Raw genomic sequence first — 25,243 nt, forward strand, 5'->3', positions numbered from 1 at the left:
CAACTCTGGTACCCCCATTGCCTGGGACAGTGCGTGGCACATAGTAGGTATGCAGGAAAAGATTGAATGGGTGAATGTATGCCCGAATGTTGCTTGGTGAGGATTCAGTGAAGAGGCATGAAGAATTGTTATGAAACAATGAATGCTGGTTTCCCTCTGCTGCTAACAGCTGGATCTCAGCCCAGGGGCCAAAACCTTCAGGCAGAAGCAAAAGCCCCCTCTGTGTAACAGATGGCTTTGTGGTCTTGAGGAGTGCTAAAGCCATGAAGAAAAGGGGAGCAACTGAGGCTTGGCAGACAAAGAGTAGAGGACTATGTGGGGTGCCCCTGAGTAGGGGCAGCAGCTTCCAGCTGACCGGGACCCACTGTCCAAGAAAATGGAAAAATTAGTGCACTGGAAACCCAGAGACCTGAGTTTGCTCTATTGAGTGCCTTGGAACAGAGCACAAACTATGCCAAATAATTGATTTTAATAAACTAGACAATGATGTTTAAAGCACTTCTTACAATATTGAGAGAATGAATGACTAGGAGCATCATTAAATTCCTGCCAAATTATATGATTTTTACACGGAAATTTTTTTACATAGAAAGTTTTCAAAGTACTTGTATAATAACATACCTTCCCATATGCAGGAACCCCTGCAGGGCAGGAACCTTCTTTATGCCCATTTTGGAGATTCGATTTAGAGTTGTTACCCAAGGTCTCCTAACTTGCTGAACCAGGTCTTTGGCCTGGACATCTTGCCATCTTTCTTTCCCCTCTGCCTCCCACTATGTGGCACCAATCTCCAGACTAATGTGATATTTTTTGGATGGTTGAATAAGGAAATCTAGAGAACACATATGTGGGGTGGAGGTAATTATGGCTCAACCTCTCAGGGTGGTACTATCATTACTGAGAACTGGAGAAAGAACTGAAGGACCCTCAGAACAGCTGGCCCAGCTGTTAACACCTCAGGGAGGTTGTGCGTAGATGAGACATCCAGGAGGGCACATGGATAGCTTGATCGCTGAGACGAGGTAGATGCCAGGCTCGCAGTAGGGAAATTCTTCTAAAGAGGGGAAAGCACTGGAGAGTAATGCGTAATTACTTCTCATTTGGTGCATTCAGCAATGTCTGATGCATATTTCTGAAGAATATACTCATAGTTTAGGGGAGGATTTGAGAACTTAGTTGGGGGATTCTAAGCCTAGCATGAACAGTAAAGAAAATCTTTTATGCCTCTTCACAGAATCTTTGCCAAGCAACATTTATGCATGTGTTTGTTCATTCTAAACTCCTTGAGTACCTACTATGTGCCAAACACTGTCCCAAGCACTTTGGGGTGACACAGACTTGACCCACGTATAGTCCCTGACCTTGAGGAACTCCTGCCTGCTTAGTGGTGTAGTCAGGATTTGAACTCAGGCAATCCGACTCTGTGTCTAAATTAATACTATATTTCCTCAGTTAGAAAACCTATCCAACTTAGCCTGGATTAATCAAGGAAGGCTCCTGAGAAGAGATGTCACTTTTGAGTTGAGTCAAATTGAGTTCAGCAAGTGCACAAAGAAGGAGAGATGTTCTAGCTAAAGAAAACAATATGCTCAAAGGTTCAAAGGTATAAAGAGAGAAAGGCATATTTGACAAAATGCAAATTATGTGGAATGAAATAAATACAATAATAATAATGATGATGATGATGGAAGGAGGATAAAATGAGTGTGAAATGGGTGTAGGAAGTGGAAGGAGATAAGGCTGGAGAATCAGGTGGACTTAAGCCATAAAGCACATTAAACTCCATGCTAAGTAATTTGTATTTTGGTCTCAATGGCATTAAGAAGCAATGGACGGGTTTTAGGCAGAGCAGTGATATGGGACATTATATTTAGGGAGCTCCTCTAGGACAGCGTTTCTCAAGCCCAGTTATTTGCTTATCAGAGTAACCATTCTTTCTTCTTTGAACACGCTCCTTATCCAGCCTTCCTTGTCCCAGTAAACGGTACCCACGTATGTCTGTGTCTCAGGTCAAACATCTAGGGGTCATACTTGAGTCCTCCTTCTTCTGCACCACTGACATTTAATCTATCGGCACGCTCTCTGAGATGTCTCTTGAGCCCATTTACTTCTCTCCATATCCATCATCTCTGGCCTGGACAATCGTGTCTGCCTCCTACTCTGGTTTCTCCTGCCTCTTTGCAATCTAATCTGCACATAGAAGCCAGAGGGATCTTTGAAAAAAATCAGTTAATATCAGTCTCCTACTTAAACCCCCTTCAACAGTTCTAGAATTCCATTGCCCTTGGAATAAAATCCAAACTCCTTATGATGGCCATTGGAGTCCTGGCTACCTCTCCAGCTATCTCAGGCTCAGTCCCCTCACCCCCTTGTCAGCAGGCTCTGGCCAACCGGCCTTTTGACAGTTTCTGGGACTTGCCAAGCTCTTTCTGACTCAATTTTTTGGACTTGCTATTTCCTATTCCGAGAACACCCTCCTCTGAGCGGTCCCTACGACATGCTCCTCCGCCACTTTCCACCTTAAATGTCACCTTCAGGGAGGCTGTCTGCACACCTCCTCACGTCAGTGTTTGTCACAGCACCCTGCAACTTTTCTTCATGGCTTATCTTAAAAGATCTTTCTAATCTTAATTTGGCATATTTTGCTTTTTTATTTGATGTCTGTCCTTTCCTGGGAGAACGTGAGCGTGCCTGTCTTTTTGCTGTGTGCCCCAAGCCAAGCACCGGGGCTGGAGCATGCGGGCATTCAATAAATATTTGTCAAATGAATGAATAAATGAGTGTAAATGAATCCTCCACAGCAAGAATTTCTTAAGTTGTCCCTCTCATTTTAATAAGGGAAGAGATGATGAGCGAAAAGAAAAAAACCCATCACAGCAGTTTTTTCTCTTTAGCTTTGTCTTTCTCCCTTGCCAGCCTTCGTTTACTGGTTATGAAGATGTGTTTCTGACACTGTTTTTTTACTGCAAGATGCTTGTTCAGTGCTGACTGGTTGGAATCTGCAGTGACAGCTTTCATCAAGTCCAGGAGGTGTTGCTTGTTCCTGCCCAGCAGAAAACAACCCTGTGTCCCAGCAGGGGAGCAGAAATGAATCACACCACCTGCAGTGCACACCACAGAGTGGAAGGGACTTGAGAGAGGGTCTCAGGCTCAGCTCACTTGATGTATAAATGAAGAAACTGAAGCCGCTAGAGGTCAAGAAAATGGAACCCATTCTGTTTTTCTTGACTCCCCCGCTCACCGCACGCCACCCCTCACCTTCTGCTCCCAGTGAGAGCCTGGGTCTGAGTTGGCCAGCGACACCTTCACCCTCTGGTCCATTCCCCATCAAGGTCTGTTCTGATGGGGACATGAAGGCTGCAGGGTCAACAGCCTGCTTTCTGAGCATTTAGCGATGTGCCTGACGTCTCTGAGTGCTGTCTGCAACTCTAATTTTGGTTATGTGTTCCATGAATTTAGGCAGCCTTTAGGGGAAACTTGTTTTTATTCTCATCCTTCATTGTGCCCTGGGGATTCATGAGGGTCCTGACTTTACCACTGCTAGGTAGTAGTAGAGCTTTATCACTTACCCTTAATTGACTTCTTGCCACGGCCCAAGTGTCTCATGGCTGGTGTGCATTGTTGAACCCCCAGAACTCATTTGAAATAATTGCTAACATTAACAATTCGGCAGTTTTACGTAATATCTGAGATTATGGCTTCCCTCGGAAAACAGGAAGATCTGGCAATTCTGGGCCTGTGACCTTTAGAGGCTGTCCCATTCAGACCTGGGGAACACGCCCCAGTTTAACACAGTCCCCACCTCTCTCTGTTGCCTTCAGTGCAGCTGACTTTTCTCATTTATGTTACCTGCCCAGTTCCTGGAATTTTTTGTTTGTAATCCCTGAAATATCCTTCCCAAAGCATTCTGGACTTTGAGATCTATGATCTATGATCACATCATGATCTTGTAGGCTTTTAGTATGATATTTTTCAGACTTGGTTTTCCAGTGTGAAACCCAGCTTCAGGGACCAGGGCTGGTTGCTGCCCACTTGGGGCATGGACACGGGCACTTTCACCAGAAGACTTGTGGAATCTAAAGTAAAGTTAGTCCATAGGGATTTGAAGGCAGGATGCAGGTAAGACTCAAGCCAGGGTATAACTGTTAGGTTAGGGAGGGGGTAGGTGAAAGTCAGAGATTCCTCCCAAATATTCACTTGACAAATATCTATTCTGCTCTTACTATGTTCCAGGCACAAAGGGCTGAAAATATAGAAGGCTACTCCCACCCACTCCCTGCCATTGCCATCTGCTTCTGCTCCCCCCACTCTCCTGAAGTTGCTCTCAAAGGTCATTAACAGTTTTTGCTATGGACTGAGTTGTATTCCCTCCCCCAATTCATATGTCGAAGCCTTAACCTCCAATGTTATGCATTTGAAGATGGGGCCTAGGAGATAATTAAATTTTGATGGGGTAATGAGTGTGGTGCCCCCATGATGAGATTAGTGGCCTTGTAAGAAGGGCCACTGGAGAGCTTACTCTCTCCACCATGTAAGGACGCAGCAAAAAGGTGGCTGTCTACAAGCCAGGAAGAGAGCCCTCACCAGAACCTGACCATGTTGGCACCCTCATTGTAGACTTCCAGCCTTCAGAGCTGTGATAAAATAAATTTTTGTTGTTTAAACTGTCCAATCTATGGTATTTTGTTATGGAATCCCAAGAAAAAAAATATAATCTCCTAATTGCCAAATCCCATGGTCCTAATCTTACGTGGATTCTTTGCAGCCTGTGAGAGGGAAGATACTCCATACTGCTTAACTCTCGTCCCTTGGCATCAATGAACATTCTCCTCCCAGATCTCAAGCTGCTTCTGAGTCTCCTTCACTTCATGACATCTGTAAAAGCCCTTTCTCCAAATAAGGTACATTAGGTTCTAAGGATTAGGAGGACCTGATGTCTTTGGGAGACATTATTCAGCATACTACGGACTGCTATTGATTTTAGTGTGCCAACCTTGAATGCAGCGATATTCAAAGAGTTTGTCTGAAGAGTCAACTTTTCTATATAGACAATTATATCATAAGGAAATAAAAATTTTTTGTTTACCTGCTGATTAAAAAATTTTCTGTTCTTCCTCCTTTTCCTTCTGTCTCTCTCTGCTCACCTTCTTTGCATTCTCCTTCTCTTTTTGATCTAGTTTTCATATTTTTAAATAATTTGAATAATTTTCAAATAATTCTTTTTATATTTATAACAACTTTATTGAGACATAATTCACATACTGTAAATTTACTTGTTTCAATTGTAAAATTCAATGGCTTTTGTTATATTTACAAAGTTATACAACTATCACCACAATCAATTGTAGAACATTTTCATCACCTTATAAAGAAACCACATACCTCTTAGCTGTCAACCCCTCACTCCCCCTTCCCCGAGCCCTAAGCAAACACTAATCCGTTTTTGTCTCTATGGGTTTGCCTATTCTGGAATTTCATATAAATGGAATTATATAATATGTGGCCTTTTGTATCTGGCTTCTTTCACTTAGTATATTTTCAGGGTTCATCCATGTTGTAGCATGTATCAGTATTTCATTTCTTTTTTCTTGTGGTAAAATATACACAACATAACCATTTGTAAGTGTAAAATTCAGTGGCCTCAGACACATTCAAATGTTGCATAACCATCACTAATATCTATACTCAAAACATTTTCACTGTCCACCCAAAAAACTCTGTAGTCATTAAATGATAACTCCCCTTTCTCCCCTCCCCCAACCCTGATAACCTCTATTCTACTTTCTGTCTCTATGAATTTGCCTCCTCTAGGGACCTCATATAAGTTGAATCACACAGTATTTGTTCTTCTGTGTCTGGCTTATTTCACTGAGCATAATATTTCCAAGGTCAATCCATGTTGTGGCATATATCACCGTCATTCCTCTTGCTGGCTAAATAATATTCCATTGTATGTATTTGCCACATTTTGTTTAGCCATTCTTCTCTTGATGGGCCCTTGGGTTGTTTCCACTTTTTGGCTATTATGAATAATGTTGCTATGAACATTGGTGTACAACTATCTGAGCCCCTGCTTTTTAATTCTTTCAATTATTTTCAATTCCCTAGGAATGTAATCACTGCCTCATATGGTAGTTCTATGTTCGCTCTTTTGAGAAACCACCAAACTGATTTTCCCAGTGGCCACATGATTTTATGTCCCCACCACCAAAGCACCAGGGTTCCAATTTCTCTATATCCTAGTCAACACTTGTTATTTTCTGTATTTTTAAAAAATTATAGCCATCTTAGTAGGTGTAAAATGGTATCTTGTTGTAGTTTTGATTTTCGTTTACCTTATGGCATTGAGTATCTTTTCATGTGCTTATTGACCATTCTTATATCTTTGGAGAAATGTATATTCAAGTAATTTTTCCATTTTTGAATTGGGTTTTTTTAAAAATATAGGTTTAGGGAGTACATGTACAGATTTGTTAAATGGGTATATTGCATCGTGGTGAAGTCTAGGCTTTTGTTTAATGCTTATTCGATTAGTGTATTTAGTACCCATTAGGTAATTTCTCATCCCACACCCATCCCACAGCCTTCTGAGTTTCCAGTGTCTATTATTCCACTCTCTATGCCCATGTCCACTCATTATTTAGTTTCCACTTATAAGTGAGAACATGTGGTATTTGACAGGCTGGGGAATGGTGTAGGTCTCAGCTTTTAATTCACAAGAAGAGGTTTTATTTACCCTGTGAATGCTTCCCATTGGGCTCATCTTGCCCATGAGGTTGCCCCTGAAGAATCAAGTCAAACCGTGTGTGCTGAGACGTGTCTGGCCACCAGTCCTGGCATGGTGGCAGGGCCCTGGCTCTTCCTCCAAAGGAATCATCACTTATAGGAAAATGTCCACTGAAGGCCAAGGCTCAAAGCTGCTGGGACACTGAGAAGATGAACAAAGGAGAACTGCTCATTGTAATACCCAAGTTCCAAACTTCCAATAGGGAGGAAGGAGCAAGTCAGTAAATCATCTTCCCTGAAAACAAAGAAAAAACTAGGCAACATTGTCAACAGCAGCCATTTCAAGCATCTGGAAACTGACCAAAGGCAGACAACAAACTGAGAAGTATTTTTTAAATGAAAAATTGCTATATTTCAGTAAGAATAGTGCGAGTCTATGGCATTCTCACTCAGGGCTGCTTCCTTCCCCATCCCAGCTGAGTCAGTGCAAAGGTTCTAGCAGGGTGAGGCAGGCTGAAAAACCCTGAAGTTTTACCACTGGTGGAAACTCACTTCAGTTTTAGCAAAAGGTGAAAAACCCACTCCCAGCCATATTGTCAGGTGAAGGAATGATCTCAGCGGCAAGTGAATAAAGAAGGCTGGTGCTTTATTAACCTGAGGTTGCAGTCCTGGTTGGGGCAAGCAATGGAATGGCAGACAAGCCAGAAATTTAACAGGGAGATGCTGGAAATGAGACAACCACAGAGGGGTTTGATAAGTTCTCCACACACCCCTGGCTGCATTCTGAGCATGTTCAGAGAGAGACCAGAGAGGGCCCAAGCTAATCACGCACCCCTGGCTAACCTAGGCTGTGAACTTGCAGAGGAGATGCAAGAGGTGGGTTGACTGCCAATGGGTACAAGGAGATCTTACTGGGTTGACGAAAATACTCTCAAACTGGATTGTGGAATTGCTAAATTTTACACTCAAAAAGGGTGGAATTTTGGGTATGTAAATAACATACCAATAAAGCTGTTGTAAAACATTTAAGTTCTAATAAATGGCTCTAAGAAATGTTTTGAAATATTTCCTTTGGTATATTATGGCATGCCAAAACCAGCTTCTGTTAGAAAAATAATTAAATATTTCTAGTCATAGATATTGGTTATCTACAATTATTTCTTCAGTTCTTTATGTCTTGTGTAACAGCTTAGAACACTTTAAATTTCTATGACCATCAATAACCAAGACTCACCTTAAAACCATATTTAAAGAAACAGATATATGCTCTGGGACACCACAGACCAACATTTATTGAGTACAGAGTTTGCCACAAAGGCTAGGAGGTGTATTTTTAAAATCTGACTGCCCTTAAGAGGCTTACATGATTATAATAGTAAGTTAAAGAGATAGAAAAAAAGAAAAAAAAAAATATATATATATATATAATCTAAGTACTGCGATGGGGCTGGTAAAAAAAATGAGTTGCTGCCTCTTATACTGGATAAATTATTATTGCATATAACCCTTGTAACAACCTTGTGGGTATTGTCAAAAGACAGGGAAACTGAGAGTCAGAGTTAGAGTGGTTCAGCAACTTGTCCAAGGTCACACACCTCATGTCAAAACTGAGATTTGAATACGTGTGGCTGAGTCTTAAGCAAACTTTGGTGAGGGTCTGGGATAATAGGCACTCATGCATGGCTGGTAGGAATGTAAATTCATAAAACTTCCATGGAAGATACTTTGCAATATCTATCAAATGGAAACTACATGTATTCTTTGCTTCAGAAATTTCTCTTCTGAAATTTATAATTCTCTTCCAATGTTATAATACGGCAGAAATGGCCATCCATAAAGAATTAGTTAAATAAAGCTCTATCTGTAAAATGGAATACAATGCAGCCATGAAAAGGGAGGCATATCTGAATATGTTGATATAGAATGATCTGCAAGATATTTTATTAAGTTTTTTACAAAAGCTGTTCCCCACACTTTTTTATGTTGTTTGAAAAGAAATGGAGGCTCAGACAGGCCTCCACTGTGATTTTCCCAGGATGGGTAGCAGGGCTGGAATTCCTGCTCATGTGTCCAGACTTATAGTCTCCCTCCTAGTTTTATCCTATTTCCTAGATGCCTCTGTTGCCAGAGCCACAGAAGGGCTTTAAGAAATGGAAAGGTTTGTAATTGGGTTTTCCTTTCTAAAAGATCATGAGGAACAATGTGGGGGATGAACTAAGTGGAGGCTGGGACTCGCAGTAGGAGGTTTTAGAGCAGCCCTGGTGAGAACTGATGACTGCACTAAGGCATTGGCCCTAGGCCTGCTGAGGGGAGAAAGGTGACAGGGCCTGTGACCATTGAGTGTGAAGTAGACAAGAGAAGGAGTCAGGAATAAGTCCCAGGTTTTAGGCTTGGATACCTGGATAAATGGTAGGGCTGTTTGCTGAACAAGAGAAAACAGAAGAAGGAACAGTTTGAGGGGCAAAGATAATGGGAACAGATCTGGAGTGTCTTTGGAACTTCTAATAAGGACTTCCAGAAGCAAGCGGGAAATGTAAGCTCAGAATGCAGGAGAGCTCGGGGATGGAGCTAAATACCTGTGAGTCATCAGTGGAGGTTAAGGATCACCATGGAATAATCTCTTCTTTTAGGTTCCTTGGGGTCCTACCATTGAGTGTGGTTTCCAAGGTTTCTCATTCGAAGGCGGTGAGCAGAAACTTCCCACGGCACGTCACCCCATCCAAATGCCACAGAAATGGAAAGTGAAACCACTGGAGGCAGATTCGGAAACCAAAACAAAACAATTTCTCCTCTCAGAGGCTATTTCTTTGTCTACGGACTTAGTTTCCATTTGTGCCAATGTAATTAAACTACTCTTCCTTTCTTTTACTTGGAAGCTCTTCATCTGACCACCGGGGACTTCCCTGTGGTAGGGGCAACAGCCACTCCAAGGACTTGCCCCAGAGATTTCAGAACAGAAGCAACTGCATTTCCTCTTGAACTGTTATTTCTCTGCCCAAGGAATCTTCTGGACAATCATCCTGCTAACCCTTCATGGGAAATTTGGCCTCTGGGCTCTGTAATAGGTGGTATATTCACAGTGAAACTGTGGAAGACTCCCATTAATTAAAAATCCCATTCATACTGTCCGAGCTGAAAACAAGAAACCACATTTTGGGTTGTAGAGGCAGCCACTTTAAATGACCCAACTGACCAATTGTTTCTGCTATGATGTGTGTTCTCTGTGAATTCCAAGGAATTTATGAAATAGCAGGAGAAAGAAATATATTTTTGTTTCACTTTTTATACAGACACTAAAGCTTTGTTGGGAGGTTGCATGGGTGTGGGACAGGGACATTTTCTCAGTGGCAGCTATCAAACTAGGGCTACATTAGGGGATATTGGATGCAGAGTTTTCCCAGATTGAAGGTATCTAGAGATTGTCCACTTGTCACCAATACAGGATCTGTTGCTGACTAGATTCGTGACCGTGGCAAGTCACTTCGCCTTTCTGGGCTTCATTTTTCTTCTCCAAAAAGGAGAAATGGGATCTGGTGTTCACGAAGTTACCTTCTGGATCTAAAGATGCTACAATTTTATATATGACTTTAAAATAGCCCTCATTAAAAAATACTGTGTCAGACATTTTAGGAAGATGAATACAACTTCTTTGACTTACAACTTCACTCAGCTAATTAGACAAATATGTATTGAGAGCCTATTATGTGCCTTGCACTTTACTTGGTGCTGGGGAGACTTAGGAAAAAGGTCACAGTGCCCTGCACTTGTGGGCTGCAGGGGAGACCAAGTAGTCATGTTCCAGGAGCAACAGTAGACTGAGCTTTTTATTTCTGACTCTGTCATGATCTTAGTTTGCTCAGCGTAAAATGGAGTCAAATTCCAACTGTTTATTGTCTTTCTCCACCAGTGTGGAGGGCAGCAATTTTGAATTGCTGGGCAGCAATGAATCTCTTTTATTCATTGCTGTATCTCCAGTTCTTGAAAAAATGCCCAACTTGTTTTTGGTGATTGATGTGCATGGTGCAATGATGGGTATGAGTTTGAAGGATACATAGAAAGGTGGTGGAAGAATGAGCTAAAGCAGTGGTCTTTAAACTGTAGTCTGCTTATCCCAAAACAGTTTACAAGGCCTTTCCAAGGGATGTGTGGGCCTGGACAGCTTTAGGCGAATCAATTTTCAGATCCTCAACTTCCACAGGAACCATTTCCCAAAGTCGATCTGCCTGCAGATGCACTGACAGCCGTGCTGCTGGCTTCATTCCCGTCTTCCCTTTCATGATTGTTCTCCTCTCGCTTAACAAACTGATGGCTTTTCTCTCCAGTCTTACTGAGATGCATTCTCCCAGGAGGTAAAAAGAACCCGAGAAGAAACCCTTGGAAATGTAGGTACAAGTTTGAGACAGGAAATGGCTCTAAAGACAGGATAACACATTTCTGTGGGTCAGATGGTCTCCACTTCTTTGTTGCCAATAAAATTCAAGTAGAGCCTAATGAAGTTTTCAGCTGATAGATCATTAAAAATAACTTTTGTTCATAGATCACGATGTGATTTTTGGTATATAATTCAAAGGGAACTCTAAGAATTGATTGATGTTGCTGAAATAAGACTTTTCTCATTTCCACCTACTTATTTATAAACAAGTTTTCTCAAGGTTTACATCTATAAAAAACAAATAATAGGAATAGAATTGATGGAGAACTCTGTCTTATTCTGTCAATAAATAATATTCATTGACAGATATGTGAATAAATTGAAAAAGAAAACAGCCTCCTCCCTCAATAGAAGGCATTTTCAATAGTTTTCCTTTTTATTCTATATTGTTCATCAAAATTTATAACATATTTATGTTATTTTAATCAAATGATTAATTAATAATGATATAAATCAATATAGAAGAATTTTATTACTGAGGAACATTATGGTCACAAAAAACTTTTAAAAATTTAAATTGACACATATAAATATATTAATATTTTTGATAGGATTATCAATAAAACATTTTTCTGAGGGGGGAAGTAGAATGGAAATAAATATAAGTTTAAGAACAAATAAATGACATAAAATTTCCAACAGTTATTTCTTTTTTTTTAAATGGAGCAGCCAGGCATGGTAGCAAACAGCCTGTAATCCGGCTACTCAGGATGCTGAGGCGGGAGGATTGCTTGCACCCAGGAGTTTGAGGCCAACCTGGGCAACATAGCAAGACCCCATCTCTGAAAAAAAAAGATATAATGGTCAAATTGCTCTGGTATTTACATTCCATTGACTACATTTAAAAGATATATTCCATTGAATATATCAGATATTTTTCAAATTTTTCATATTTAGAAAATTCTGGGAATGATATTATTTGCAGTTCTTTAAACATGATGGAAAAATTTTGAGGTCAGCTTAGAAAAGTGTTGTAGTATATAATTTTAAACACTTTTTCTGGGGGCTTTGCAAGTTGCAAAGTTTGAAGACCCCTGGACTAACAGTATACGTGTGGAATTCTAATACTGACTCCACTATCAAGCCTTGGGAAATGCCCTTCTTAACCCCTCTGTTTCCATTTCTCTTTCTACAGAATAAAAATCACATCTGATTGCTTTTCCTTATTCTCAGGAAAATTCTGAGATCATATGAGATAAGGAAATAATATGAATGAATAATAATGAAAAGGTCTAAATTATTTCCTGGGGGTAAGTTGAACACCTCTGGGGAGTTTCAATAACTTTTTCAGGCTCCTAGGATACTGGTTAATTCCTCAAAATGTACAAATGAAAGATATTCTTATTACTACCTCTGCTTTCCATGGCTTCCCATTTCCCCTGGTTTTGATTCAGCTATTGGTAATCCAACGTCATAGGGTTAGTCTCTGCATCTCTGCACAATAGGGTTAATAAGAGGGTACCTATCTCTATTTCAGGGCTAAATCCAAGGTTTTACCCTGATGTTCAGTAAGTGAAACCACGGACATACACAACAGGAAAGCCAACAAGCTTAGAATCCTTTCCCAAATGGCTGCGGGAGCGCATGTATCTTAGTCCAGAAAATACTGACTGAAGTTCTGAGTATTGTCACTGTTACACCCATAAGGTAACTGGGAATGGTCACCCACACCACACAGCCTACCTTTTAGCTTGGTAGGCAACCTGTCATCTGTCTCGTACTCAATTCCTTTGCTCATAAACATGCTTATAATTTTGTAAACAAGTAATAGAAAGTTAGACCGTGAGCCCCTCACTCCAGTTTATAAAGAACATAAACTTTGATATCTAGCAGGTCTAATGTGCTTTAGAATTGGCTTTTACCTCAGAGAACTTAGGAGAACATTGACTGTCAAATGAGGACTTTTAAGATACTTGCTATCTTGAAAAGACTTGGAGTTTTAAGTTGTTGCATAAATCTAAGAACTCGTGAAGAAACAGGGTGGTGAGGAACTGGATGGATGGTGAGAAACCAGGAGTAGGATTTCTCTATGAGATTATATTGAACATGCATTCATTCATTCATTCATTCACCCCTTGAACATATATTTGTTTAGCTCCAATTAATACCATTTGCTGGGGTGGGCATGAAGAAACACAGATAAATAACTTTCTTTGCTTTCAGGGAATTTACACTCTGGATGCAGAAAGGCAAAAACAATGACAATATTATACCATTAGTGAAAGGAGGATGCAGTGGAAGCAGAATAGAATAAGCAGCAAAGTCTATCTAAGGAAGTAAAGGGAGACTTTCCAGAAGAGATGGCATTTGAGCTCAAAGTAGGTGAGGGTATTTCGGGAATAAAGAATGTCACGTACAAAGTCCTGGAGGCCAGGGAGAACTTGACATCAACAAGGAACTCGAATTTCACCTGCTTAAAGTCTAAAAGGCAGAGTGGCTAAGAGGTAGGCTTGACAGGAAGGTAAGAGATGTCATACCAAACCTTAAATATCCTGTGAAGAGTTTATATTTTATCCTGCGGGTGACAGGCTTTTAAGAAATTGAGCAGGGCTATGTCAAGATCATATGTTTACTAGAAACACTACAAGATCACTTTGGCAGCTATGTGGAGGATGGATTGAGGTGATAGGACAGGGCCATGAGTTTAGAGACAATAGTACAGTCAGGACGTGTTCAGTCCTGGCAAAAACTCTACTTAAACTAGTATAAGCAAAATGGAGTGTTATTGGCTATTATAACGAAAATGTCCAGGGAGGAGCTGGCTTCAGGGTAAATCCAAGAACTCACGGGATATCCTCAGGATTCTCTCCTTCTCCCCCATTGTCCTTCAGCTCTGCTGTTCTCCTTTGGCTTCTGATGCAAACTCTCTCTCTACAAGATAGACAAGATGGCTGCCAGGCTCTTATATTCCCAGTATCCATATACCAATTCCAGAGAAGTTTCTGATTGGCCTTGCTGGGGTCACATGCACATTATTGAACCAATTATTAATGGAGGGTGGGGAAATGGGTATTTTGATTAACAGCATGGATCACTCCTGTGACAGAGGGGGCAGGATGCCAAGTCTGATGGTCCCAGTGGAATCACACAGAAGTGAATTCCTTAGTCAGAGCTTACCCAAAGTTCTTATCCAGTTTGCTATAGGTGGGCTGCAAATTTGCTTCCATGCTTTCTGGAAGCCAATACAAAGAGGGTGACATTATCAGTCAAAGAACTTACAATGATTTTCAGAGAAACTTAACTCTTACTGGTACTGACAAGTGAAAAGAATATATCCCCAGGCACTAATAGAATGGCCATTGTGTTTTGTAGTAAATATCAATCTGTCAACAAACAAAATAAGTTTGTGGGGATCTTTCTTAAAATGACTTTCAGTGGTGACCAATGTCATATAGCTAAAGCATTGGGTAACAGAAGTAATATGTTTTGTATAATAAATCCAGACATTTTGAAATCTTAGGAAAGTGATATGGAAGCCAGGTCAACCCAGCCCAGATAAGTAGTTAGCGAATCCCTTTAGTCAGGGCATGTGCTCCCTGTCATTCCTTATAGTCTTACATCCAACTTGGTTCCATTATTTATTTGTATTATCAACTGGGCCCCTAAATGCATTTGCATTTGTGACCCCTGGAGAGATATGCATAACTAATGGTCTAACCCCTTCCCTTTCTACCCTTTTCAGCCTGTGTATTAGTACACTTTGATGTCTTCTTTTTCTCTTCCAAGTTATTTATAAGTTAAAACCAATACTAGTTTTATCAAGTACTTCTTCTATTGTCTTCCAGTCTTCTTTGAGGAAGGAACCCTCACATTTACTCCTCTTCTGCTCTTGGCTTCAGGACCTGGAAGGTAAAACCAGTGTCTTCCTGAAAATCCAGAAGCCCCCATTTGCAGTGAGGTGAGACTGGTCCATCTTTATGGATGGTTTGCATGACTGGCCTGGAAACTGAAGTCAAAGGAATTCCCAGTGAAGATGCTTTCATCTTGAACCAAGGAACCTGGAGTAACTTTGAGCTGAGAATGACTCTGAGTACTTATCTTTAACTTTCATTTTCTGGTGTGATGTGATAGTAATGCTGCTTGTCCAATTAACTGGTAGTACAGGAAAACCCATACAAACACCTGAAATGAGAGTGATTTTTATGTGAACTTCCTGCTTTCTTTAACATTCAGAATTCTGAGGAAGATGAATGAGTACATTTGGCCTCAGCTAGTAAGAGCGTCTGAAGATGTGAAGTCAAGGCAATTGTGATGTCTTATCAGAGCAGTTACTACCTCAGACATTAACCAACTCTTAGATGATTTTATAGCCCAGAATTTTTCTTCTTATTATTATGGGTACATAATGGTTTTATAGTTTATAAGGTACATATGATATTTTGATTCAGGCATACAACGTGAATTAATCAAATCAGACTAACTGGGGTATCCTTCACCTCAGGCATTTAACATTTCTTCGTGTTAGGAACTTTCTAATTCCATCCTTTTAGTTTTTTTTAGAGTATATCCTAAGTTATTGTTGATTATAGTCACTTCGTTATGCTATCAAACATTGTTCATTGTGTCTACCTAACTGTATTTTTGCACCCATTAACCATCCCCACTTTATCCCCTGCGACCCCTGCCCTGCCCAGCCTCATGTAACTGAAATTCTACTCTCTGTCTCCATGAGATCAATTGTTTTTAACATTAGCCCCCACATATGAGTGAGAACTTGTGGGATTTGTCTTTCTGTGCTTTAGCCCAAAATTCTTTACAATGAGTGTAATTTAGGAAGTGATACGCATGTGTGTACTTTTAAAGAAAAGGAAGTGGGCATTTTGACTTTTTATTTTAGTGGATTGAGGAGGGCATTATTAGTACAATATTGGCACATCAGCTATGTAAATTAGGGGATTGAGCTGTTTATAAAAGAAATGAGAGAGAGAGAGAGAAAGAGAGAGAGAGAGAAAGAAGACAAGGCTTGAAATACAATTCAAATTCAAAAACCGAGATGATTTAGGACTCTTTCTTGTAAGAGACAAATAAGCAACAAATTTCAACTGTGGCCAAAAAAAGTACAATTCAAAACTTTTGTGTTTTTTTCTATTGTTAGTTGTGCCCCTTCCTTCCAAACTACATTCATTTATATTTCCTGAGTGATTCTTGCCTAAGTGTTTGCAGGGAGGTGGCCCCCAAGATCAGCTTGGAAAGTAGGGAAACTCAAAAGAGGTTTTTAATAGTTTACATATTGCCTCCCAAATTCATAAAACCTCAATTATTCAGCCCCTGCAAGGCTGCCTTTGACTAAGCTCCTCTAGGCCTCAACACTCCTGCGTTGGGCCAGGCTCTGAGCTTCATCGGGTCCCACCATGGTGACCAAAGAACGTTCTCACAGAAAACTGCACATTGGTGATTGGCGCGGCTCTAGCTCTAACTCTCACTGCGGCAACACACGCCAGCCAATTGGCCAGTAGATTCAAGGCACTGAAATGCGTTTGGAGGCAGTGGCCATGGCAAGGCCTGCTGAGTCGTCCTGGGTCCCAGAGGCCTCTCACTGAAGCAGCTCCTCCATTCTCTCAGTTGCTGCATTCGGCAGTTCAAGCTGCGATCTCCCTAAGACCCATTACTTTCACTTGCAAGTGTGGAGGGACTGGCTTGGGGACTTCAGAAAGCCCCATGTTCTGTTTCACTCCCACTCTCAGTTTAGCCAGAACTGCAGGGAGATGGATTTATTACCCCCATACAAACATCCCCACACCTAATTATTCTTCCTGAGGCATTCATTACTTCCCTTAAAAAATTACTTAGCCTGACAGTTGCCTGGTGCTCTATTCTCAATCTGATTTGCATCTGAGACAATGACACATCCTAAAATCAGCCTTTTTGAGCAGCAGGGACAAGAGTCCTTCACTTCACTGGAAAGAGAAAACGATGCTTTGTGATAAATAGAAAAGCCCTTTCTCCCCGTTGCCTATAAAAGTCAACATCATTTTCACCTTGAACCCTCACATCTAAATTGCTCTCAAGGTGAAGCATGAGCTCCTGGCTCAAATGCCATTTGCAATCCATACATGGGGATGCTCTGTGACCTAAAAAGCCCCTTCCCAAGGTGAGATGACATGCCATTACAGACTGTAATTTCCACTGAGAACTAACAGACATCTGGAAGGAAGTAACTTTATGAGGCAGAAAATTAAAGAACTCACTTCCAGCCTTGTCTATACTTTACCAGAGTCAGGATACACACCACTATTTTCTGAAAAGCCAAAAAGTAAATAAGGTATTGATTGAATATAAAAGAAAAGAGAATCTGGTAGTAAATAATAACAGAAAGTTTGAATGCCTAGTCTGGAAGGTGAAAATAAAATCACTTTTCCCATAAGTATCACTTTTCTACCTTGTGCTGTCGTACTGTGGTGCAGGGAAATGGATTCAACAGTTTTTTGAAAGGGGCTTTGTTACCACCATAGCAGAGCATTGTTCTAGGACAGACAAACGCATGGAGAGAAGTAGAATACAGGAAAACACATCTTACAACCAATTAGTCTTGGTGAATCATTTCTTACCAAAGCTACTAAATGAAAGGCTTTTTAGATACTCAGAAATTAGGACACTTTCATTTTGCACAGCCAGACCATTAATTCATAAATTATTTAATATAATATTAATATATACTGACAACTATGAGCCTCAATTAAAATATCCTGAAAAACTCATTACCCACCAACCTATCTCATAATGAACATGTCATATCTTATTTAGAAAAAATAAATGAATACCAGTGCCAAAGGTAATTGCAATTTGTAAGCATCAGAATTCAGCTGAGGTGGCAATAAGCCAAGTCGGGTCTTGAAGATCCTTGAAACCCAAGGCTTTTCCCAACAGACAACAAGAAGGTATCCTGTTGTCACTTGACAAATATTTGTGTTTTTGGCATCATCATCAAATCTATATGCTTGTTTCTGGCGTGAATTGTATGTGACAAATTTCATTTTGACGTACTTTGAATTTCTGTTCCAATGCCTACAGGAAAAACTAAAACGGGGACAAGATGTAAACTAAGCTGAAGAGGTCCGTGAACTGACAAAGGGTGAGTCACTGACCCGGAGAAGATTTTCTAAAGATACCATGTGGCATGGTGGTTAAGAATACAGTATTTGTTTTCAGAGAACTGGGTCTGTGTTCCAGCTCTTTTTTTTCTTTTTTTTTTTTTTGAGACAGAGTCTCACTTCGTTGCCCGGGCTAGAGTGAGTGCCGTGGCGTCAGCCTAGCTCACAGCAATCTCAAACTCCTGGGCTCGAGCAATCCTTCTGCCTCAGCCTCCCGAGTAGCTGGGACTACAGGCATGCACCACCATGCCCAGCTAATTTTTTCTCTCTGTATATATTTTTAGTTGTCCAGATCATTTCTTTCTATTTTTTAGTAGAGATGGGGTCTCGCCCTTGCTCAGGCTGGTCTCGAACTCCTGACCTTGAGCGACCCACCCGCCTTGGCCTCCCAGAGTGCTAGGATTACAGGCGTGAGCCACCGTGCCAGGCCTGTGTTCCAGCTCTTTAAAGGACTATGGCTGTCCTTGTTAAGAACTTTGATTAGTTAGTCTAATACTAGCTATTGTAACACGTTCAACACAGTATAATGGTTCCAATATGATCATAGTTTATTTAGCACTCTTGTAACAGTCTGAGGTGAATCCTACTGGATGGCAGGCAGCTCTCCCCATGCAGTGACTCAGGGACCCAGACTCCTTCCATCTTGTGGCTCTGGTATCCTCTGGGTCCTGTGATTGCAGCTGGTACAAGGAGAAAGAGAACACATGAAGAGGGCAAATCCCTTCTCCAAAGCCTTGGCTGGAATTAAGACACATCATACCCACTGACATTCCATTGGTGAAAATTGGTCATGGGGTCACATCTAGATGCAAGGGGGTTTGGAATGTCCCTGTCCATTTAGCTACCCCCCACTGATAATTCTATACTATAAACGTGGTGGAGAAGCATGACTTTTAGCAGATGGCTAGCTATATCTGTGACAGGGTTGTTTATTAGAGATGACAAAGTCTGTGGAAGGAAGTCTCTGGGACTTAGATCAGATATTTGGGGAGGTGAAGAATTTAAGGGAAAAATCAATCAGTCATGGGGGGTTAAACTTGTGAACAGTAAGATTAAACCTTAGTGAAAGTCAGTCCGAAGGGCTCCTCCCTTGGCCAAGAGGAGGAGCATCATATATCAGGAAGGGGAAAGAATGCATCCCAGTTAATGGAAGTGTCAAAAGGGCAGGTTCTAATGATCAGAGTTTCTCATTGGGCCAGACTTCAAATGAGGACTCTGCCTGGTTCTGTGCTGGGGGCTATAGTTTCAGAGGTGGCTGAGGTTTGCCTCTACTCTCAAAGAGGAAATAGAGAAAAATCTGTATTCAGGAGGCAGAAAAGAGTTCTTGGAGGCTAAATGTGTGTCTGTGTGGTGGGGGTGGGGAGGAGGCGGGGAGAGACAGAGAGACCCAAGCTGCATATTTAAAGATGAAAGTAAGTTGGTGTTTGTCGGACATGGGGGTTTGTTCTAATTTTGTTGCAAGGAGTTGAACTTCTCTGCAGTGGCCTCACCTGGTCTTCCCTACCTTAGTTAGCTCTCTGTACTGTGAGGTATCTAAACATAATACCAAGCAATGGTTAAAGAAAAAATTAGATAAACACAGAATAAAAGAATACATAGATATTAAGTACAAGCACGATTATTGTATTACTGGTTTCGGTGGCAGGAATCTGAAGTTTCTTATTGTCCATCATTAAAAGGAATGAATGAAGTACGTACCATCAATACTGGGGATTACTATATGGCTGTTAAAAAGAATGACTTAGATCTATATGTACTGACCTGGAAGTATCTATGGATAAAGCAAGTTGCAAGGTACCAGGTTTTGTGTAATCACATCTTTGCACAGACAAATTGAAATACAAAACCTATGCATGTGTATTTGTTTGTATAAGCATAGAGGAAGGTATATAAGAACACATTCTAAATTTTAACACTGGTTTTTAGAGGCAAGAGGGCAACTTGAAATTATTAACTTTTTCCTTAAGCATCTAATGTGTAAATTGATAAATAAGAAACAAACCCATAAGGATGCGTTAAATCTCAGAAACTGGTAAAATATAATGTCCCACCTCACCTAAACTCTGATCATTTACTTCTTCATTCAACAATTATTTATTATCTGCTGGGTGTGAGGTGCTTTCATAGACATTATTTTATTCAATCTTTACAATAATCCCAGGAGATAGTATTTACAGGTGATAAAATAAGACATAGCTTTAGTAACATGCTCAAGTCCCATTCCTAGGAAGATGGCCCAGACACATCTGCAGCTGGTTCCTTCTGGCCTGAGCCCCAGCGTTCTCACCCACACTGTACTGTCTTAAAATGGGCAAGAGAGGTGGTGCCCTATTTTTGAGCTTGGTTAGTCCATCATTCTAAGCCTGGTTAACTAGTAAGGGTCCTAGTCTATGTGTAGGGTGACCTAGAATAGGTAAGAATCCTGTTGAGAATAATTACAGTCCTTGCTGACAAACCTAAGCAAATGACCGGATAGACCCAAACTTGAATCTCCCTGGAAGTAAGTCACATGACAACGTTCCTACTAGGGGCACAGAAGTGTTAAAGGGACACCAATAACTTGAATGTAAGACACCTCTGAGGATCTAAGGGGGTGGAGGGAAGAACTGCTCTACTGTTAGCCAGGCTTTGACCCCAGAAGTATTCTGTGAGGCCTTTTGTGGGTATAATCTCATTTTCTTCCTTCTCTTCTTGAGTTAGGGGCTCTTTAGCCATGATTATGAGCTTCAAACAATTTGAAGAGTTTAGAGGCCATGGATTTCTTCACAACGTATGTTTCTAGCCAGAGAGATTGCATTGCTTAAGATGCAGAGAAAACTCATTTCTAATTGTTCATTGGAATTGGCAATTCTGGCAATGATTTTAAAAATTAAGAAAGTCTTTTGGAGTTTGGAGTGGGCTGAGATTTAGTATCAGGACTCCAGGTTGTGGGTGTTGCCATAGGAGTTTTAGAAGGCCACACTTACTTGGGCACAGACATTTTTTGTAGCACTCTTCCTAGGTCTGCATCTGCTCTTTTTCAAAAGTTCCACGTTAACAGGAATATAATAATTTTTTAATTAGAAAAAAATCTAAAAAACATGGTTAATAAAAGCTACAAGGAAGGAAGTCTAAAGCAGTGATCCTCAACATTAATATCAGCTGGGGACCTTTAAACTTGATGCCCAGGCCACACCTCAGACCAATTAAGTCAGTCTGGTGGCGGTGGGCCCTAGGCATTAGAGGTTTCTAAGGTTCCCCTGGTGATCCCACTGTGCAGCTAGCAATGAGAACCGCTGCTTCCATTCTCTCTGAGTGGAAGCAGCAAAAGTCCCGCAGCTGTTTGGATTCACAGCGCTGGGATCAACCCAGGAGACCCCTGACAGCTGGTGTGGGACTTGGGGGTTCATTTAGAGACCTCTGGGCATAGAGGATTTGGGTCCCGCCCTTTAGCTCAGTGGAGAGCCCGAAATTGCCTTCCTCAACAGCCAACTCACAAAACTCAAAATATATTTATGGGCCACATTCTTTTTCTATTCCGAATGGAAATAACTTGTTTGAGGCCCCCAAAAAGTGACTAGTGTTATAACTTAAGATTACCTATTTTGCTAAATAGAAGACTGTCTATGAAAACTGGCAACTCTTTTTTAATTACTTACAATGCTTATATGAGTATTTTTGAGAAAGGAAAATGGAGACACTTCTAAAGTTCTATCTTTAGATTACTTCACGGATCTTATAGTGAAACCAGGTGGCCTGTGGGTGGTTCTAGAATGTCGAATTGCTCGTCTTTGCTTTAGTTTATGGTTCTCTAATCCCTTCATGGACATTAGGTAATTAGATCTATTTTCTGAAACTCTCTACTTACCAGAAAACAATCTGTAATCTGCTTTAGACTTAGAATTTTTTTCATGAGACCAATAGAAGTGACAAAAATTTTAAAAACAGCAACAATTGGCCTTGGGAAAAGAGTATATGCTAGCATCACTCGCTCAGGTGGTGAATTTGGTAAATGGAGTTTGATACAATAATAGTCTCTAACAAGACAAGCAGCTATTAAATAGTGAAGTGTAAAATTCCAGATTGTTGACTTCAAGCAATAATAGAAGTACTAGCTCTGATGCTGCTGACCTTTGGCCTTCTTTGAATCATTCTCTCTCTCTCTCTCTCACACACACACTCACACACTCACACTCATTCACACTCTCATAACCTTCTTGGCAATTTGTTGCCTTGCCTGATCTGCGGAGCGATTTTTTTTTCCACTGGTAACAACTTCCTGGTGGGGAATTGAGCTGTGGGGGGAGTGGAGAACAAACGGTGAATAGCGAATTGTCAGGATGTGGCTTGCTAGTGAGCAAAAAGACATATCATATGAAACAAAGGTTTAATTTTTATTTTACATATTTATACATAAAACTTTCAAGGAACCCTCTGAATCCAACAGAATGTTAATAGCACATCTAAAAAGGAACTTCAGGTAGTCAACATTCACAAAATGTTGAGAACTGATTAAAATATACATATTACGGAGAACTACAATGTCACTACGAGGCAGGCATGTATTTTTTGACTTGTATAGCACCGTCATTTACAGTTCTTCTTTAAAACTACAGCGAAGAATGAAAGTAGTCAATGGGAAAATACTGCTCCAACTTAAAATCTCTAAACAAATAAAAATAAAGTTAAAACTACTCTCTTTGATTAACCATGATTTGTGATGGTGTAAGTACTGTACATTTTTGTAACAATATTTTATTAAAATGCCTGATATTAAGTGGCACAAGTAAAAAATTAAAATAAATTAAGAAGCAAAGGCCAATCACTGGACGTTAAGCTTCAGACATTATCAATGACTAACACTGATATTTGTTTCTGTGCCACCTTTAGCAACAGCATTTTTACAACCACAGAAGCAAAATAAATTCTAGCTTGTTCTCTGGTTGCATGGCTTCATTTCACTTTGCAGGCATTTTCTCTGCCATGTGCTTCTGCTGACTTTCAGCATGTCTGTAAAATAATTAATACAATTATTTAGCACAGTGTAGAAAGATCCAAACTGCTTTTCAATCAATGGCTACAACATTCTTCAAACTGAAGTTCGGAGTTACTTATAGTGAAATACTTGAGAATGAAGAAAAAATATTTTACTCAAATTGGGTTGACCTCTTTAATTTTTGTATTCTATGTATGTTTCCCTTTATTTAGTAAGCTGTTGGATTAACCTGAGACTTGTAGATATTACTGCTTTTGAGAGGAAGTTCTATGTTTAAAAATGAAAAGAAGTAAATATCTGGGATACTTTTATCCACAAATATTTCATATGTGCCTTCTCTATGTGTCCTGGTGCTGGAGATTTGCTGGGGAGCAAGATAACGAGGTCTTTGTTCTTGTGAGCAGATGTTCCAATGGAGACCAATAAGAAAGGGACAACAGCAAACAACGAAAATAGCAGACAGAAATAAGTACCAAGCGAAAGTCAAAGCAAAGTGTTGTGATGGAGAGTAACCGAGTGACTACTGTATCTAAACACATGCATGCAGACACAGACCAACGAACTAACTAAGCCACCTAAGAGAAACCCAGAGTCAACAATGGAATTCACTCTTGCAAAAGCTAATGTCTGACAAATGGTAGGCCTTTGTGGATGTAAAGATTTTCCATGTTTGCATGTTTTTCACCCCAATTAATCCTAAGGGCATGATCATGGCAGTGAAGGCAGGGACAGGGTGGGGTAAATCTTATTCATCAGGCTCTACTATGACCCTTGAGCCTCAGCTGGATAGTGGAGAAAGAGGGGGAGGACTGCCCAGGCTGATTACATCACTTGAATGGGCACTTCCCAGAGAATGGTGGGGTCTGAAGGCTGCAAAAGACAATGATTTTGAAAGATGATTTTAGGAAATGATAAATTTGGCAAGAGAAAAACATCTAAAACTGTGGTTTCCAGATGTGATCAGAGGATTAGGGACAATTTGTGTATGCTGCCTGGACTTGGGTAGTCAGTGACGTCAAGTTTAACTCATTGGTTTTATGCAGAATGTGTCATATCTATGGTACAGGGAACGCAAACCACAAATGCTTTCAAAAATAGGGAAGTGAAACTGATCGAGACATAAGTGCACATATAAGAATAACATCTATTGGATGTCGGGCGCGCGGGGGGAGGAGGGGACGGGTATATGCATATACAAAGAGTGCGATGTGCACCATCCGAGGGATGGACACACTTGAAACTCGGACTTGGCGGGGGGTAGGGGAGCAAGGGAAACATACGTAACCTAAACATCTGTACCCCCATAATATACTGATAAAAAAAAAATAGGGAAGTGACAACAGTATCTTTGCCACACTCAGCAGCCCACAGATAAATGGCAATATTCATCTAATAATAAAGGATCTCTGGAAAAAGGCATCTGCTCTCCATTCCTTAAAAAAGTTGTCCCATTTAGCAGACCATCTCATGGCCCTGTTCAGCTGCACACAAGAACCTTGATCATTTTTATAAAGTAGCTCATGTGCCTCACTAGAGCAAATTCAGCTCAAGATATTTTGATGCCCAGTGAGCTACAATTCCACTGTAGCTAATTAAATTATGGTTCTTACAGGAATTTTAAAATACGTATCTATGTGCATGTGTGTGGATGTTTGCTCACGCACATATGCACATGGAGGAGTTTTCTGAGAAGGAAAGAGGAGCAGACGGCAGATAACTTTAGAAAATATTGAAAGTTGGGTGTTATTTTTAGACATATATACAAAGATGAATTTCATTAAAATTTTAAACAAAAGGAGGGAAAGAGTTTCAGTCCATAAAACTAAAAGGTTCTCATCAACAATTTATATGAAAGTCCTTATTAGGATTTGTTTCACTGAAGCCCCACCAGGACTCCTTTTTATCAACAATCATTATTGAGGACCCACTACGTGCCCGGCAGGCCCTGTGCTAGGCTCTGGGGGCACAGCAATGGATGCAAATGGCATCGTCTCTGCTTTCAGGGAGTTTATAGTCAGG

At 40.5% G+C, this 25,243-nt stretch overlaps 1 protein-coding gene across 5 annotated transcripts in view; it reads right to left on the bottom strand.

The window, feature by feature from the left end:
• Positions 1-22,596: 22,596 nt before the first annotated feature.
• The window catches only part of LOC105809167 (schwannomin-interacting protein 1), an 886,964-nt gene continuing 884,317 nt past the window's right edge, over positions 22,597-25,243 (bottom strand). For 3 of the 5 annotated variants that reach the window (XM_012642921.1, XM_012642924.1, XM_012642925.1), the window contains one exon: positions 22,597-23,238. In XM_012642921.1, the coding sequence (XP_012498375.1) occupies positions 23,187-23,238 (52 nt within the window). In that variant the 3' untranslated portion in view covers positions 22,597-23,186. The remainder of the gene's footprint in view (positions 23,239-25,243) is intronic. The other 2 variants (XM_012642922.1, XM_012642923.1) reach the window with 1 other exon arrangement.

This window comes from Propithecus coquereli, unplaced genomic scaffold, assembly GCF_000956105.1.
Source record: "Propithecus coquereli isolate 6110/MARCELLA unplaced genomic scaffold, Pcoq_1.0 Scaffold19, whole genome shotgun sequence".
In the NCBI taxonomy this organism is placed as follows: Eukaryota; Metazoa; Chordata; class Mammalia; order Primates; family Indriidae; genus Propithecus; species Propithecus coquereli.